Genomic DNA, 16,803 nt, shown 5'->3' on the forward strand with positions numbered 1-16,803 from the left:
AAACAACAAGGAGTCTGGTGGCACCTTAAAGACTAACAGATTTATTTGGGCATAAGCTTTCGTGGGTAAAAACCTCACTTCTTCAGATGCATAGAGTGAAAGTTACAGATGCAGGCATTATATACTGACACATGGAGAGCAGGGAGTTTCTTCGCAAGCTTTTCCTCTCCTGGAATTGACACCTCCTCATCCATTATTGGGAGTGGACTACATCCACCCTGATTGAATTGGCCCTGTCAACAGTGGTTCTCCACTTGCGAAGTAACTCTATGCATCCGAAGAAGTGAGGTTTTTACCCACGAAAGCTTATGCCCAAATAAATCTGTTAGTCTTTAAGGTGCCACCAGACTCCTTGTTGTTTTTGTAGATACAGACTAACACGGCTACCCCCTGATACTTGACACCATCTTATTTAAAGTGATTCAGGACAGCAGAAATGAAAATGGTTCAGTTAATAACACAAGAGAGAACTGGATAAAAAAAGATTGGTGTCAGAATAGTTTATATATCCTTAGCTTGTGCATTCCAGAGTTTTTATGGCTGTGTTCAATAGTCCATCTTCTCTTGAACCGCACGTAATCATAACTCTAACATTTATGAAGTTTTTTTGTTTTGAACTACTTGAAATCGATGACTTAAAAAACTAATATTTTTTTGTTTTTAAAAATAAACGTATTTAAAATTAAATTTGAAACTATGATTATCTATATTAGGGCATAAACTTACTATCTTATATTAATTTAAAATTAAATAAAATTAATATTAGGCAGTACATGTTTGCTACCGGAGTTTTAAAGAAAGTCGAACTACTGAACTGCTGGAAGTGATTGGCTAAGCACCTAGAACCAGAGTTTGCTGAAGTGCTAAACCAGCTTTTGACAGCAAATATCCTTTTCTGCAGGTGCCAAGAGAATATTTTCCTTTCAGTTTATTCAACTAGTTCAGTTAAATGACTGGTTTCTCAAGTTTGAGTGAACTAATTGGGAACTGAAAAAGCAGGAAAGCTTGTGTTCCTCTTCCAATCTATGAAAAAAGCTAAGGCCTTGTCTACACTACCAAGTTTTGTCGCCAAAACAGCAAGAGCGTACACACTACAACAGGACTTTTGTCACGGAAAAAAGCCCAGTTTTGGCAACAAAAAACATCCACCCCAGGAGAGACTTTTGTCTTTTCCCTTCCCTTTATTATGGACAAAGAGCCAGTGTAGACACTGCTGATTGTTTTGTCAACAGAACTGGCTTCCGCCAGTATCCCACAATGCCTGCCCTGATTGCTCAGCTCAGTGTTTTGATCTCTGCTGCCCTGCAGGCATGCACCCCTCCCCTTTCAAAGCTCCGGGAATTATCTGTGTGCTGCTCAGAAAAGGAGAGCAAATCATTGGAATGCTCCTGTTCTGCCCTGAAGTAGGAACACAGTAGCAGGCAGACTGCTGCTGCAGGTGGAGGGGAACAGACTGCTGTGCTGCTTTGCCATTCCTTAACATGGAGAGCTCACAGAGCTATTCATGATGCTGCTCTCGGCAGCTGAGGGGGCTGTGGGAGAACTAGGAGAGAATCCCAAGATGCGCAGAGATCAGCTCTTCCTTCCCACAACGCTGCACTGTGGGATACATACCCATGGTGCATTGCTCACCCTGTTGATTGATGATTGTGTCCCCAATGTGGACATGATCTGTCGACAGATGGAGCAAGTGTGAACACCCTTTGGTGATTTTTGTTTTGTCAACTTTTAGGTGTCGACATAACCTTTGTCAACAAAACTTGGTAGTGTAGACAAGCCCTTAGTGTGAGAAGATGAGAACTACTAGGGCTTGTCTACACTTAAAACTCTGCAGCTGTGCCACTGTAGCATTTAAACATAGACACTACCTACACAGATGGGAAGATTCTACTATCAATGTAGGTAATCCACCGCCCCAAGAGGAGGTAGGTAGGTCGACAGAAGAATTATTCCATTGCCTAGCACTGTCTACATGGGGACTTTCTGTCTATATGTAGATTTTTCATACCCCTGGACTAATGTAGTTAAACCGACCTAATTTTTTACTGTAGACCAGGCCTTACTTATAAAACCTTGAAGAACAGTGACCAGACACAACCAGCTCAATTTACTAATTACTTCCTTTGTTTAATAAATCAGTCTTAAATGCAAAACATGTTTTAATAAAAAAATTATATAATCAGCACATTGAAGACAATTTTAAAAATTAATTTAAAAAATAAGATGTTGCTTTTTTGCGCATTTTAAAATGAATTCCAATATTCATCCCAGTACAGCTTAACACAAATCACAAGTAAAAAATTAATTTAATAAATGCAATTCACCATTTTCTAATAGAAAAATGAAAAAATAAGAATTTGATTAAATGTATGTTAACCTATATAATTGCTTACATATGTACAGATGTAGCATGTTGTCCTAGCTAGCAAAATAAAGTACCAATTTTAGCGCAGAGCTATCTTTAGCTGTAAATCAACGTTTTAATGGTTACCAACCCATGAGAATCAACATTTCTTTAGAAAAATAACTAAAGTTAAAATGCAAAAACACAATTAAGACAGATGATTTAAACCATGATTGAAATTGGTGATTTAAACTGCTCGGATTTAAATCAATCTCTCCTTTTCTTCAGGCTCTATCATCAATTAGTGCACCTTTTCTTTTAAATATAACGGTTCAATTTTTTTATGGGAAACGTTTTCTTTGACAGGTGCATGTAACTCATCAGCTCCCTGAAGAGTTATGTATGTGCATCGAACATAGAGGAAAACTGTGATAAGCACCTGAATACAAAAGACTTTACTTTGCAGTGTTTGTGTTGAACCTAGGATGTTAGAGAGAGAAGGTGGGTGAGGAGAGACTGCAGGGACACTTGCTGATACAGACTAACACGGCTACCACTCTGAAACCTGTCCCCAAGGACTGCGTGAATGTGGTGCTAGGCTCTGCTAGGGTAGAGCGCTGCAGAGCCCCGCTGACTCCACAGGGCCTTGCGGGTCTCTCCCTAGCGCACTTCAGTACATTGCAAGGTACAGTATTAGGGATGAAAGCGACACTCGTCGCTTGACTCCGCAGCCTGACGCGAGAGCTGGGCTCGGGGCTAGCGCTGGGCTCTCCAGCCCCGCACGTCGGTTGCTGCTGTTCATTTGGCCGATTCCTACCCGTCTCTGTACAGACGCAAACCGCCCCGGCGAGCAGGGCCGGCCGCGCGCAGCGAGGGGAGAGCCACAGCCACAGCACAACGCGCCGCTCGAGCGACACCCGCTGTCCCGTGTCCCCCGCAACCCCCTGCCCCCCGCGGCGCCGGCGCCGGCCCGGGTCTCAGCCCCACCCCGCCATAAAACAGCGTCGCGAGTCCCCGCCCCCCGCTGGCAGCGACAACCGGGGCCGAATGCGCCGAGCGAGCGAGCGGCGCCGCCCGCGGGCTGAGGAGGCAGCGCAGGGCCCCGCCGCTCCGTGACTCACCGCTGTAGGTGGGGGGCGCGGCGGCCGATCGCCATTCCGCCTTCTCCGTCTTGTGCTTTTTGTGCTTCTTGCCCATGGCGGCCCCGCCGCGGCCGGAAACAGCCGCCGCCGCCGCCGCTCGGGCCCCACCGGAAGCGAGTCCGGAGATGCCCTTCCGGGTAAGGGGGTCGGCCGGGAGCATGAACTTCCGGGGCAGGGGGCGGGGTTCCCCTCCCCGCGTTTTTCCAAAAGTAGCGACGGCATCTGCTTCTCGTGCGCGAGCCGAGCCCAGCCCCTCCTTGCAGCGGCGCGCGGAGCGGTACGTTGGGGGAGCGGGCGGCGGGGGATGGTCCGGGACGGGGCTCCGGTTCCGGCTGCGGGGCGCTCTCCGCGCTGGGGCCCAAAGGGCTCCTTGGAGCCCAGCGGCCCGGTGCAGCCCGGGCCGGCGCCTCCCTGGCAGCGGGCAGCGTAGCCCGGCCCGTCCCTACAGCGGCCTGTGCGGTGTCCTCGGGATCCGCCTGTGTCCTCTGCAACCGAGCAGCCTCCGCGCATCCCTGGCGTAGACACGGCCTCGTGTGCGCACGTGGTGGTGCCTGGTCGGGTCCGCCCGAGGCTCCCGGCCGGGTGAGGGCGTAACTGAGTTGGCAGGAAGGTCCAATAGAGACGGTAATGCAATTAAATAGTAGAGGACTGTGTCTAAAGGCTATAAAGCAGGGCCAGGCCAGTTCCGGCCCCTCAGGGATTTGGCTCCAGCCTTTGGGCTTGTACCCCGTGCAGAGCCAGTTCAAGGATATTTTGTGCTCTAGGGGTACGCCTACACTTACATCCGGGGCCGGATGTAAGCAATCGATGTTCCGAGTTCGATTTATCGCGTCTGGTTAAGACGCGATAAATCGATCCCGGATCGATCCCGGAAGTGCCCCGGATCGATCCCGGAAGTGCTCGCCGTCGACGCCGGTACTCCAGTTCGGCGAGAGGAGTACGCGGCATCGACGGGGGAGCCTTCCTGCCGCGTCTGGACCGCGGTAAGTTCGGACTAAGGTACTTCGAATTCAGCTACGTTATTAACGTAGCTGAATTTGCGTACCTTAGTCCGAAGTGGGGGGGTTAGTGTAGACCAGGCCTAGGAGAAACTTCCAGCTTGCGTCCCCCGCCCTTCCGCTCCCCTCCCCTGAACATCGTTTATTATAAACTTTCAAAAATGAATACAGTGGAGTCCCATCTTACGCGGGGGTTAGGTTCTAAAGTCAGTGTGTAAGAGGAAAATTGTGTATAGTAAAAATTACCATAAAGTACAGTATACACTAGAACAGGGGTCCTCAACCTACGGCACATGTGCGGATTTTTTTTTTAATGGCAGGCTGCAGGTCCCTACCACCACTGAGCCTGCTGCCGGTCTGGGGTGCAGGGTGCAGTTCAGGGAGCTGCTGGAGGCGGTGCCTCAAGCAACAGAAATGCACAGCCCCTCCGCCCCCCCTTCCCCACGTTCCAGCCTCTTGCGGGGGCAAGGCAGGCAGGGAGCAGCCAAACCCCCTGCACCCCAAGCCCCTGCTGCACCCCTCCCCCTTCCTGCATCCCAACCCACTGCCCTGAGCCCCATGCTGCACCCCTCCTGCACCCTGACCTCCTGCCATACCCTGACCCCTGCCCTGAGCCCCCGCTGCACCCTGCACCCCGACCCCCTGCCCTGAGCCCCCTGCCACACCCCGCACTCCTCTTGCACTCCAACCCATTGCCCTGATCCCCCTGCCGCACCCTGCACTCCTCTTGCATCCCAACCCCCTGCCCTGAGCCCCCTGCCGCACCCTGCACCCTGACCCCTTTCTATATCCCTGCACCCCAACTCCCTGCCCTGAGCCGCCACCACACCCCTCCTGCACCCCCTGGGGGCAGAGTTGGGGTGGGGATTTCGGGGAAGGGGTTGGAATGGGGGCAGGGAAGGGGTGGGAAGAGGCGGGGCAGGGGCGGGGCCTCATGGAAGGAGTGGAGTGGGGGCGGGGCAGAGGGGGAGGTGTCAGTAATGCGGCCCTCGGGCCAATGTACTAGTCCTCATGTGGCCCTCATGGTCATTTGAGTTTGAGACCCCTGGTGTAGACGTACTCTCAGTACCGTTCTCAGGTGTCCTCTTGCCAGATGCCATAGTTGGACTCGGCAGGGGCATGTTGTGGTGCACTGAGTAGAAGCACTGTCATTGTTTGCTTCAGCCACAACTGCTGGGTGAGCTAGGCCTAATTGGTGGATGAAATAATGAGGGGATGGACTGTTTCACCCACCACTCCCTTTTTGGGTCCTTAAAGAAAGAGACTTTGGGGTGGGGGTGGCAGGGGGAGAGACTGGCTACTTTAGCGAGCGTCACCATCTTGGCTGCATCCATAGGCACCGACTCCGTGGGTGCTCCGGGGCTGGAGCACCCATGCGGAAAAATTAGTGGGTGTTCTGCAACCACCGTCAGCCAAGCTCCCCTCACCCCCCGCCCCATCTCCTCCCCCTCCCCTGAGTGTGCCGCGTCCCCGCTCCTCTGCCTACCTCCCGGGGATTTGGGGAAGGAGTTGGAATAGGGGCAGGGAGGGGGTGGAGTTGGGTTGGGGACTTCAGGGAAGGGGTTGGAATGGGGGCGGGGAAGAGCCAGGGCTGGGGCAGGGCCGGGGGAAGGGGGGGTTGAGCACCCACGGCAAAGAGGGGAAGTTGGCGCCTATGGCTGCATCCCCACCATCTCCTGGGACCCCAGACCTTCATCCTAATCCTGAGAGATGTCCTGGCTAGACTGGGCCAACGAGAGAAACCAGATGACATCAACCTCTGCTGATTCCTACTGAATCCCGAACACCACCTGGGATGAAACAGGATCAGACTTTAACAAAAGCTCCAACCCATCTCAACTGATTTTTTTTCTCTTCCCTGATAGGGCAGTTGTTACCATTTTTTTTTTTTATACCAGCTTACAAGACTCTCAAACAATGATAGTTTTCCTTCTAAAATTCCTCTCCAAATAAAGGGAAAGAGAAAAAAAAGTTGTTAAATATGAAACCCTCACTTAATATTTTACATTTCAAATGCTTTAACTGTTTTTTTCTTTATCTTTAATAAAAGGTTAAAAGTGTTTGTGTTTGCCATGGTGCTAAGCAGGATGAGGTGTCTGTTTCCTGACCCCTGTTTAACACTGTTTAATGTTGGACAGTGACTGGGTTATGCTAATATCTTTAACACATATAGTACATCTAAATTAATGCAACAGAATAATGAGTTTATAGAGCAGTTTGTAGATGTAAATTGCTGAAAGCTAATGTAATTCATGTAGAGTTGTGGACTGGGGTATAGAAGTTTGTATATGTTTGCCTGAATTTGAGTATTACTGCTTGAACTGTTTCCCCTCTGAAAACTGCTTGAACTGTTATGTTACAAAACCTGTGTGTTTTTTTTAATCTTTCCATCACTTTTTTCCATTTATGATAAACAGCCCTTTCCTCTAGAAAGCGTAATAGCCACAGATCCACATTCCCACTGGTGTTCCATAAGTATTAACTTGGCCTAATTATTATTAGAATGGGGCAAATGCTTTATCATTCTGATGTTTTAACAACTCTTCAAAGTAAAGGCCATTGGAGGCACTTTTTTAGTAAACACTGTTGTATATTTTCTTTTTAGGAATGAATAAAATGGATGAGGCAGCTGGTGATTTAAAACAGGCACTTCCAAATGTGTGTGATTCTGTGCAGATACATGTAGAAGTTCATCAGAAATCAAACAGGTTTGTTTTATATTGTGACCATTTCAGAGGTATATGAATGAAGTCTAACATACGTCACAAGAACTTAGTAGGTTTTCCGAAAACACAAGTTTCAATTCAAAAACGAGTAAAGGTGGTTAAATAAGTGTGCTTACCTATCACACCACCAACAAAAGCAATTCACTAAAGGGGGGAAAAAAACTTGCACCACCCGTATACTAAACTTCTTATTCTTTTCAAGAAATGTGCATTCCACAAACTTAACTTTGACCTTGGATTTTATTTAATATATTGTTATCTTGATATTACTATCTAAATATTGACATTATTGTGAACAACTGCTAAATATCAACTATTAAGGATGTAACTTTTTTCATGAGAATAATATACATATCTAATAACAAAAATCATGATATTGTCAGGGTGGCAAAATTACATATATGTAAACTTACGTTTGAGGCTCATTGTCTAAAGCAGGGGTCGGCAACGTTTGGCATGTGGCTCGCCAGGGTAAGCACCCTGGCGGGCCGGGCCAGTTTTATTTACCTGCTGACGCGGCAGGTTCGGCCGATCGCGGCCCCCACTGGCCGCGGTTTGCCGTCCCGGGCCAATGGAGGCGGCGAGAAGCCGCGGCCAGCACATCGCACGCCCGCGCCGCTTCCCACTGCCCCCATTGGCCCGGGACGGCGAACCGCGGCCAGTGGGAGCCGCGATCGGCCGAACCTGCCGCGTCAGCAGGTAAATAAAACTGGCCCGCCCGCCAGGGTGCTTACCCTGGCGAGCCGCGTGCCAAACGTTGCCGACCCCTGGTCTAAAGTGCTCATATATAATTTGATGGCTTTTTTCTGGAAGAAGGTTGTTTATTTTTTTAGATTAGATATGATAGTCTATTTATTTTGGGTCAAAGTTAGTTTTATTGTGTTGAAATAGAACTTGGTTGCCAAATAATATATTGTGTGGTTCATACAAGATTTATGCAGTCTATAACTATTCGTTTCCTAGCTTTTAAGTACTTTGGACTTAAAAGTTATGTGACAGAACATTGTTGCTTAATAACTTTGAATGTTTTTTGAAGCCAAGTGTTTTGGCTTTGGTATTCCAATTTTTACAGCTTTCACTTTTTCCTGTATAGGCAAATTAAGGTTATTTTCATTTTAAATAAAATGGGTTGAACAGGTCATCAGATTATTAAATTAAAGGAGTGAGTAGTGTTGGGCAAGATAATTTCCGGAAACAGACATCCGTATTCCCTTAATAGTTCTGAATTTTTAAAAAAAAAAATTTAAATCAGTGAAAATGTACTGTCTACAAGGGAGTAGTACATCACCTTAGTATGTTTATAAAGGACATGAAAGCAGTCATTTGTATGTACAAGCAATACATTATCTTAGTCTCTTTGCACTGGTTTTTGAAGAATTTTTCTATTCAATGTTGAAGAATTAATGTATGACTTATTTTTCAAGCCTGTGGGGTTACCACATAAACCTGTTTGCAACTCGACACAACAGGAATTGTCCTCAATTTTGTTCATGTGCAGGTCATAGTCCAGGGTCTCTGGCGGATGCTTTCCTTTCGTCCTGGGAAGATAATCTCATGTATGCATCCTCTCTGGCTCTGCTCCTACCAGAGTGTAGTTAAAAATCAAACAGGGTCTTGCTTGCATGATCCTCATAGCACTGGCATGGCCTCACCACCATTGATTTTCCACTCTGCTGATTCTCTCAAGCAGGGCTCCAGAACCAGCCTTGATCTCACAAGACCATGGGCCCCTCCTTCATCACAACCCATGTGCTCTTAGCCGTACAGTGTGGGTGCTCCATCATTAATACTTTGGAGGAGGTCTGTTCAAGGGTTATTCTCTTGAATAGCAGAAAACTTACTTCTAGATACACTTACCTGTGAAGTGGAAATTATTTTCTTTGTGGTCTCAACAAAAAAGTATTTGTCTGGTCCAGGCTCCAATATAACATGCGCTGGACTATTTGTTATAGCTGAAACAACAGAGTCTTCCAATTGGTCCATCAGGGTGTACCTAGCCGCTCACTCTGCTTTCCACCTTCCATTTGATAATTGTCCACTTTTCTCCAATCCTACCTAACTCACGTTTTTGAACGGTTTGGGCCAAGTTTATATTCCCAAGTAGAGGAACTTAAACATGGTGTTAACAAAGCTAATGGATCCACCCTTTGAACCTCTGGCTATTTGTTTTTTGCTGCATCTTTCAGTAACGGTAGCCTTTTTGGTGGCAATTACCTTAGCAAGGAGAGTAGGAGAATTGAGACCCCTGGTGTCTGATCTATCATATACAGTCTCTTACAAGGACAGGATATACTTACACCTTCATCCAAAGTCCCTCACCAGAGTGGCTTCTCATTTCCATATCAATCAGGCAATGTATTTATCAACTTTCTTTCCTAACCCTCTTGCTCATAATGGTGAAGAGAGATGCCACACAGATGTTAGGGGAGTATTTGTATTTTACTTGCATAAGACTAAACCATTTAGGTCATCCTCACAACTGTTCGTAGCAACTGTGCACAGGATGTAGGGCCTTCCAGTCTCATCCCAAAGAACTTTGTTGTGCATTTCCTCCTGTATGTGTTTGTGCTACAATATGGCAGTGTAATTCTGACAAACAGGGAGCTAACATATTCAACAAGATCGCATGCAGCCTGTGCTGCTTTTCTAGCTAAAGTACCTATACTGGACATTTGTAGAACTTTAACTTGGTCATCAGTACATATTTTTGCATGTCATGGTGCTATTTTTTTTTTAACAGTCTAGAGAGAGTGCCAGATTTGGATGTGTGTGTAGTCCTTCTGTCATTATTTGGGTAAACTGTGATCCCACCTTTTGGACTGAACTGCTTATGAGTCACCTGAAGTGGAATGGATGTGTGGAATCACTGGAAGAAGAAAACACGGTTACTAACCTGTAACTGATGTTCTTTGAGATGTGTTGTGTTGTGTATGACCATTCCATGACCCACCCTCCTTCCCCTCTATATTGGAGTCTGTCTGGTAAGAAGGAACTCGGGGGAGGAGGGCACGCACTCTGGCCTTTATACCATTGTGTAGCAGCACGAGGCAGCAGAGAGCTCATGAGGTGCCCCGCTGGGTACTGCTAAGGGAAAAATCTCAGGTGCTAACTGGGTGTGAATATACCTTACGTGGAATATACATGAAACATAACTCAAAGAACAACAGTTACAGAACAGGTTAGTAGCAGTTTTTCCTCTGGTATATGACTATTAAGTTTCACACACACAAGTAAACACACATACTTTAAACCTGACTCGTTACTTCTGGGGGAATCCTGTGCCACTGCACATGCAGAATTTGTGCAGAAATGAATGCGTTTGTGCAGAATTTCCTTTTCCTCCACAGAAATGGGCTGGAAAGCTGCTGGCCGCCACTAGGGTCACTGGACCTGGCAGAGCCCAGCTTGCAGATAGAAGACACTGACAGGGGGTGGGGGAGGGAGCTGGAGGGTTCCTGGCAGCTGCAGTTTTTTAGTACACCCTGAAGGAAGTAGGCGGCATGCAGGAATCTCCATACAAGCCCAGGATCCAGCTTCAGGCTGTTGCTCCCTCTGGATTACAGGGCTGGGTGGGGGACGAGGACGGCGAGTGTCTGGGCTGGGGGGGGGGGGCTGGGGGGGATGGTGGGGGTCTGGGCTGGGGGGCACAGCTGGGGTCTGGGTATCCTGTGGCTGGGCTCTGAGGGGTAGGGATTACGTGCGAGTATCTGGGCTGGGGGTGCCCTGCAGCTGGGCTCTGGAGAGAGGGGGTATGGTTGCCTGGCCCCCTGCTAGGTTCTGGGAGGTGGGGGCAGAGAAACAGGAACTGGGTTGTCATAAGGGTTTCCTTAGCTCTCTACTCCTGGAGGAATTTTTTTTGTGTCCGTACTGTTACAGACACAGTTGCTGAAAGGTATTTTGAAATAAATTACCAAAATAATGTAAACTGGTGTGATTATATAGTGTTGTTTTGACAAAATATGTAGAATTTTAAAATATTGTGTGCAGAATTTTTAATTTTTTGGTGCAGAATTCCCCCAGGAGTAACTCTTATGTCGAGCTGTTACAGTGCAGCTTCTGCTAGTACTTTTTGACAACTTAATTTTTGGCAAATATTAGAACTAGGGCTGTCAAGCAATTAAAAAAATTAATTGCTTGATTAAAAAAATTAATTGCGTGATTAATTGCTCGATTAAATGATAATATAATACTATTTAAATATTTTTGGCTGTTTTCTACATTTTCAAATATATTGATTTCAATTACAGCACAGAATACAAAGTGTACAGTGCTCACTTTATATTTATTTTGGATTACGAATATTTGCCCTGTAAAAAACAAAAGAAATAGTATTTTTCAATTCACCTAATACAAGTACTGGAGTGCAATCCCTTTATCATGAAAATTAAACTTACAAATGTAGAATTATGTACAAAAACACCTGCATTCAAAAATAAAACAATGTAAAATTTTAGAGCCTACAAGTCTGCTCAGACAAACAAATTTGGTTACAATTTGCAGGAGATAATGCTGCCTGCTTCTTGTTTGGTGTCTCCTGAAAGTGAGAACAGGCGTTTTCATGGCACTGTTGTAGCCAGCGTCGCAAGATATTTACGTGCCAGATTCACTAAAAATTCATTTGTCCTTTCATCTTCAACCACCATTCCACAGGACATGCGTCCATGCTGAAGATGGGTTCTGCTCGATAACCATCCAAAGCGGAGCGAACCAACGCATGTTCATTTTCATTATCTGAGTCCGATGCCACCAGCAGAAGGTTGTTTTTCTTTTTTGGTGGTTCGGATTTCATAGTTTCTGCATTGGAGTGTTGCTCTTTTAAGACATCTGAAAGCATGCTCCACACCTCATCCCTCTCAGATTTTGGAAGGCACTTCTGATTCTTAAACCTTAGGTCGAATGCTGTAGCTATTTTTAGAAATCTCACATTGGTATCTTCTTTGCGTTTTGTCCAATCTGCTGTGAAAGTGTTCTTAAAACAAACGTGCTGGGTCATCATCCGAGACTGCTATAACATGAAATATATGGCAGAATGTGGGTAAAACAGAGCCAAAGATATACAGTTCTCCCCCAAGGAGTTCAGTCACAAATTTAATTAATGCATTATTTTTTAATGAGCGTCATCAGCATGGAAGCATGTCCTCTGGAATGGTGGCCGAAGCATGAAGGGGCATATGAATGTTTAGCAATCTGGCATGTAAATACCTTGCAATGCCGGCTACAAAAGTGCCATGTGACCGCCTGTTCTCACTTTCAGGTGACGTTGTAAATAAGAAGCCGGCAACATTATCTCCCGTAAATGTAAACAAACTTGTTTCTCTTAGTGATTGGCTGAACAAGAAGTAGGACTGAGTGGACTTGTAGGCTCTAAAGTTTTACGTTGTTTTGTTTTTGAGAGCAGTCGTAACAAAAAACTACATTTGTAAGTTGCACTTGCACGATAGAGACTGCACTACAGTACTTGTATGAAGTGAACTGAAAAATACCATTTTTTATCATTTTTACAGTGCAAATATTTGTAATAAAAATAATATAAAGTGAGCAGTGTACACTTGGTATTCTGTGTTGTAATAGAAATCAATATATTTGAAAATGTAGAAAAACATCAGACAATATTTAATAAATTTCAATTGGCATTCTATTGTTTAACAGTGCGATTAATTGCGATTTATTTTTTTTTGAGTTAATCGTGTGAGTTAACTGAGATTAATTGACAGCCCTAACTAGAACACTTTTTCTTCTAGAAAAAGTCAGTATTTTCCATGTTCTGTTTCTAAGCCCTTTGGGGGAAAGCCCTTTATTTAAAAAAGAAAAGAAAAAAAAAAGCTTTTTGTAGGTATATTAATCTTGCATGCTGCCAGGCATATCACTGATGTTTAACAAATAATGTTGTTTCTCTCTTATTAGCACCTCAAAGAAAGAAGATATCAGGCTGAGTGTCTTAAAGCTGCTAAACAGACATAACATCGTTTTTGGTGATTACACATGGACTGAGTTTGATGATGGTTTTCTGAACAACAATGTGCAGTCTGTGTCAATTGTGGACACAGAGCTAAAACTGAAAGAAAGACAGGTAATCAAATTTTTGTAAATATAAAAAGGATACGCTTTTTATAGAAAAATGTTATCAACTTGCTATTAAATCACATTAAATTATAGTAATCCGTTTAATTAAGCTTACTCTTAGCTTTACCCTCCTGTATTCTCAGAGTCAATTATTTCTGATATTGTATGTTTTATTTTTATTTCTTTCAAAATGGTCATAGTCTTGCATGTGTAAAACCTAAGTCAGGAACAAGTACAGCAGCAATCACTGCACCACAAAAGATGGATACAGATTTCCCAGAATTATTTCTTTTCTTCTCCCCCAAGAGGCAAACAAGTGTGTATGCAGTTTTTACGAAGGAGGTGTATATCAACAGGCAAAAGATAGGCATTGAGATATACTAGCAGAAAACCACAAATTTTAGTTCATCTCCTGGTGATGCATTATCAAGCTCTCATATTTTCAATTAAACAAATTTATCCCTTTTGCTATGTAACACTGTTTCATTGGAGCAAAAAGATGGAGAAAATATGGTGTAGTAAAAATAATGGTGTAGTAAAAAATGTAGTACAAATCCTGAAAATACCCACACTTACAATCTGTTTTCCAAATTTAATTCTGTGTGTCTGGTTCTTTCATGAATTGACCAGAAAAGTAGTATGATTCTTCAGGTGACAGACAAAATGTGTCTGATTTCAATAGGCAAAACTATATTTACCCTGTCACATAACACTAGAACAATGGAACACTAACAAAATTAAAAGGCTGCCAAATTTAAAACTGGTAAATGGAAATGCAATAGGTATTTAACCTGTATAACTTATTGTCATAGGATGTTGTTTAGGCTAAAATATGATGACGATTCAAAAGAGTAGACATGTATATGAACGAGACTATTCATGGTTACAATAGGTAGTGTAAATGTTCCAAGGAGTCTAACCGTCCTGCTGGAGCGTACGAGACAGCCACTCTGCTTGGGGAGTCTCCTCCATTTAAGACTCTTTAGTCTTTTAAAAATGTCATCTGTATAAAGTTAATATTTAAGTCAGGAGTGGGGAACCTACAGCCCGCGGGCCCGATCCAGTCTGCTGCTTTATTTCATCCAGCCCACGGCAAATCTCTGTGCTGTGAGCCGGAAGCCCCGAGCCTCGTCCCCCTGCAGTGCTGGAGCCGCGAGTGGCAGCTTGTCCCTCTGCGGGGGGGAAGCTGGGGTTGCCTTGCTGTTAAAAGTCCAGTCGGTTCCGCGCAGCTCCTGGAAGCAGCCAGCTTGTCCCTGTGGCCCCTAGGAGCAGGGGCGATCAGGGAAGCTCTACGCGCTGCCCCCGCCCCCAGTGCTGGCTCCGCAGCTCCCATTGGCCAGGAACCGCAGCTAATCAGAGCTGTGGGGGTGGCACCTGCGGGCTCTTCAATCAGCTGCTGTTGAAGAAGGGGTAGCTGGGTGTTACTCCGAGTAATCTTCACTGATATTCTTGATGGCTGTCTTTGGGTGCAAAATTCATTTCACTACTTGAAACTATAGTTCAATCCTTTCAGAATGTGGAAAGTGGTAGTTCTACATTGTCTGATGCCAAGAACGAGTTCCTAAATACTAAGAAACATTGTGAAAAGGCTGAACATAGTCCATTTGCAAAAGCTGAAGAGAAAGATAATAGACAAAATAATACCATGGAAAAAATCAAGTGATCACTCGCACACATCAATGCTGCCTACATTCTTGAGCCCAGACCTTTCTGATAACTAATTTGATTTGGCTTGTGACCTAATAGTGGCTGTTGCATATTTTAAGATATACAAATGAACAAATCTGACAGGCAGCAAATTATAAAGCATGAAGCAGCCTGTTCAGTCATAAAACAATATCGAGTACAATACCAGCTGTTGAATCAAAACCGCTTGCTTTATCATGGTGAAAAGGGTTATCCTTGCTCTGTAGTTACAATGGCAAAATTTACATCACTTCTGTGCACTAAATAAAATTGGTCAGCTTGGGCAATGGTCCATTCAAAAATCAGAAATAGACTGAAGACTTCCATTGCTGGGAAGATAGTGACTGTCACTAAGATTAGAGAAGAAAATTGCAGGTGAAAAATTTAGTCAGTATTAATCAGATTAAGAGGAAGAGGGAGATACTGATGAATTTGATGATGACGACAAAGATATAGATGAAGCAGTTGAAGCTGATAAAGAAAAAGATAATGTAAAGTGAGATGCTGCCTACCTAACAAGTTTATTAAAAATAACTTGAGGTGTTCTGTTTAATTTCATTTTTTCACTAAGTCTTGAATAAAGTTCACATTTAAATGCTAATCTATCATTGCTAAAAAAGTAATTATTTTTTCATTATCGAACTTGATTTAATTTTCACATTTTTCTTAGTTAAAATAACTGAATTAAGTAATTTTTTGTAATTGGGCATAAGTATCTATCTAAGGGTAAGCCTATTGTTGCCCATCTTTTTTTGTTACTATTGTTCTAATAAATTAGTGCTTTGATAAATATTTGACCATTTTTTACTTTGACCATATTTAATCAACATTTGATTGGTCAACTGGCCAGTGATTTTTAGACCAGTAAAATGCCCAATCACATAAATCCCCCAAAAGTAAACTTCAGAATTCAGGTTGAAAGTGATTGTTTTCTTCAGACAGTCCACTTCTTGATGATTTCATTGAAGAGTTGAATTAATGTTTAGAAGAGGTTCATTGGCAATAGACCTCCTAAGATCTTTATTCCAAAGAGTTCTGCAGTTTTTAGTTATTCTGATAAATACTAGAAATGTGGAATGTTCAGTCTCCCATCTACCGCATTCAAAACCACCGAATGAATTGAAATAATGTAAGATGCACAGAAGGTGCATGAATACCATCTCATTCTCAGTATGATTTATTGGGGGGGAGGGAAGGGGGAATAATTGACTAAAATTCAATCACTGGTTCTAAAATATACAGCTCTTTACCCAAAAACCTCAGATTGCTTCTGTTTTTAACCCAATTCTTAACTTTTTCTAAAAAGAAAGCTTATTTATTACAAGCTACCAAAAATGAGTTATTTGACTTATCAACTTACTTTTTATATCAACTTATTAAAGCTGACTTTTTTTCTATCCATTTTAGCCCATTAACTTGAGCAAATGCAATCTCTCGATTCATATTTTTCATCTGAATGACGAAGGACCAAGCACTGAAAATCTAGAGGAAGAGAATGAGAATATTGTTGCAGCCAACCACTGGGTGCTGCCTACAGGTACTCTTCTTTGGTAGCTAGTTGGGGTCCAGAGGAAAATCTGTGAATGGGAGGGGACATGGTTGTTTGGCTGTAGCTATAGGGCTGCTTGTTAAAGGTAATCTGTATATGGGATGAAGCTTGGTTCCCAACAGGTGTGAGGAAGCAATGAATTAACAAATATTTTTTTTAGTCATCTCTTTTTTTGACTGAAGCAATGCAAAAGATTCTGGGATATGGCGCACAATTCTGAAGTACTAGGAGATGGAGGAAGTAAGTGGTTTTTGTGGCCATGAGTGAAAATGCATGGTCTAAATGAATATTTATT

The 16,803-nt window shown here is 43.9% G+C and overlaps 2 protein-coding genes across 5 annotated transcripts in view; one reads left to right on the forward strand and one right to left on the reverse strand.

Moving 5' to 3' along the window:
* The window catches only part of BRD9 (bromodomain containing 9), a 53,816-nt gene extending 50,233 nt beyond the window's left edge, over positions 1-3,583 (reverse strand). For all 4 annotated transcript variants that reach the window (XM_024218563.3, XM_024218561.3, XM_024218562.3 and 1 more), the window contains exon 1: positions 3,466-3,583. In XM_024218563.3, the coding sequence (XP_024074331.1) occupies positions 3,466-3,541 (76 nt within the window). In that variant the 5' untranslated portion in view covers positions 3,542-3,583. The remainder of the gene's footprint in view (positions 1-3,465) is intronic.
* Positions 3,584-3,689: 106 nt separating this feature from the next.
* Positions 3,690-16,803, forward strand: part of TRIP13 (thyroid hormone receptor interactor 13) — a 37,262-nt gene continuing 24,148 nt past the window's right edge. The window contains exons 1-4 of the mRNA XM_026656365.2: positions 3,690-3,763; positions 7,090-7,192; positions 13,115-13,280; positions 16,367-16,496. Of these exons, the coding sequence (XP_026512150.1) occupies positions 7,092-7,192; positions 13,115-13,280; positions 16,367-16,496 (397 nt within the window). The 5' untranslated portion in view covers positions 3,690-3,763; positions 7,090-7,091. The remainder of the gene's footprint in view (positions 3,764-7,089; positions 7,193-13,114; positions 13,281-16,366; positions 16,497-16,803) is intronic.

This window comes from Terrapene carolina, unplaced genomic scaffold (assembly GCF_002925995.2).
Source record: "Terrapene carolina triunguis isolate 2854851 unplaced genomic scaffold, T_m_triunguis-2.0 Scaffold229, whole genome shotgun sequence".
In the NCBI taxonomy this organism is placed as follows: Eukaryota; Metazoa; Chordata; order Testudines; family Emydidae; genus Terrapene; species Terrapene triunguis.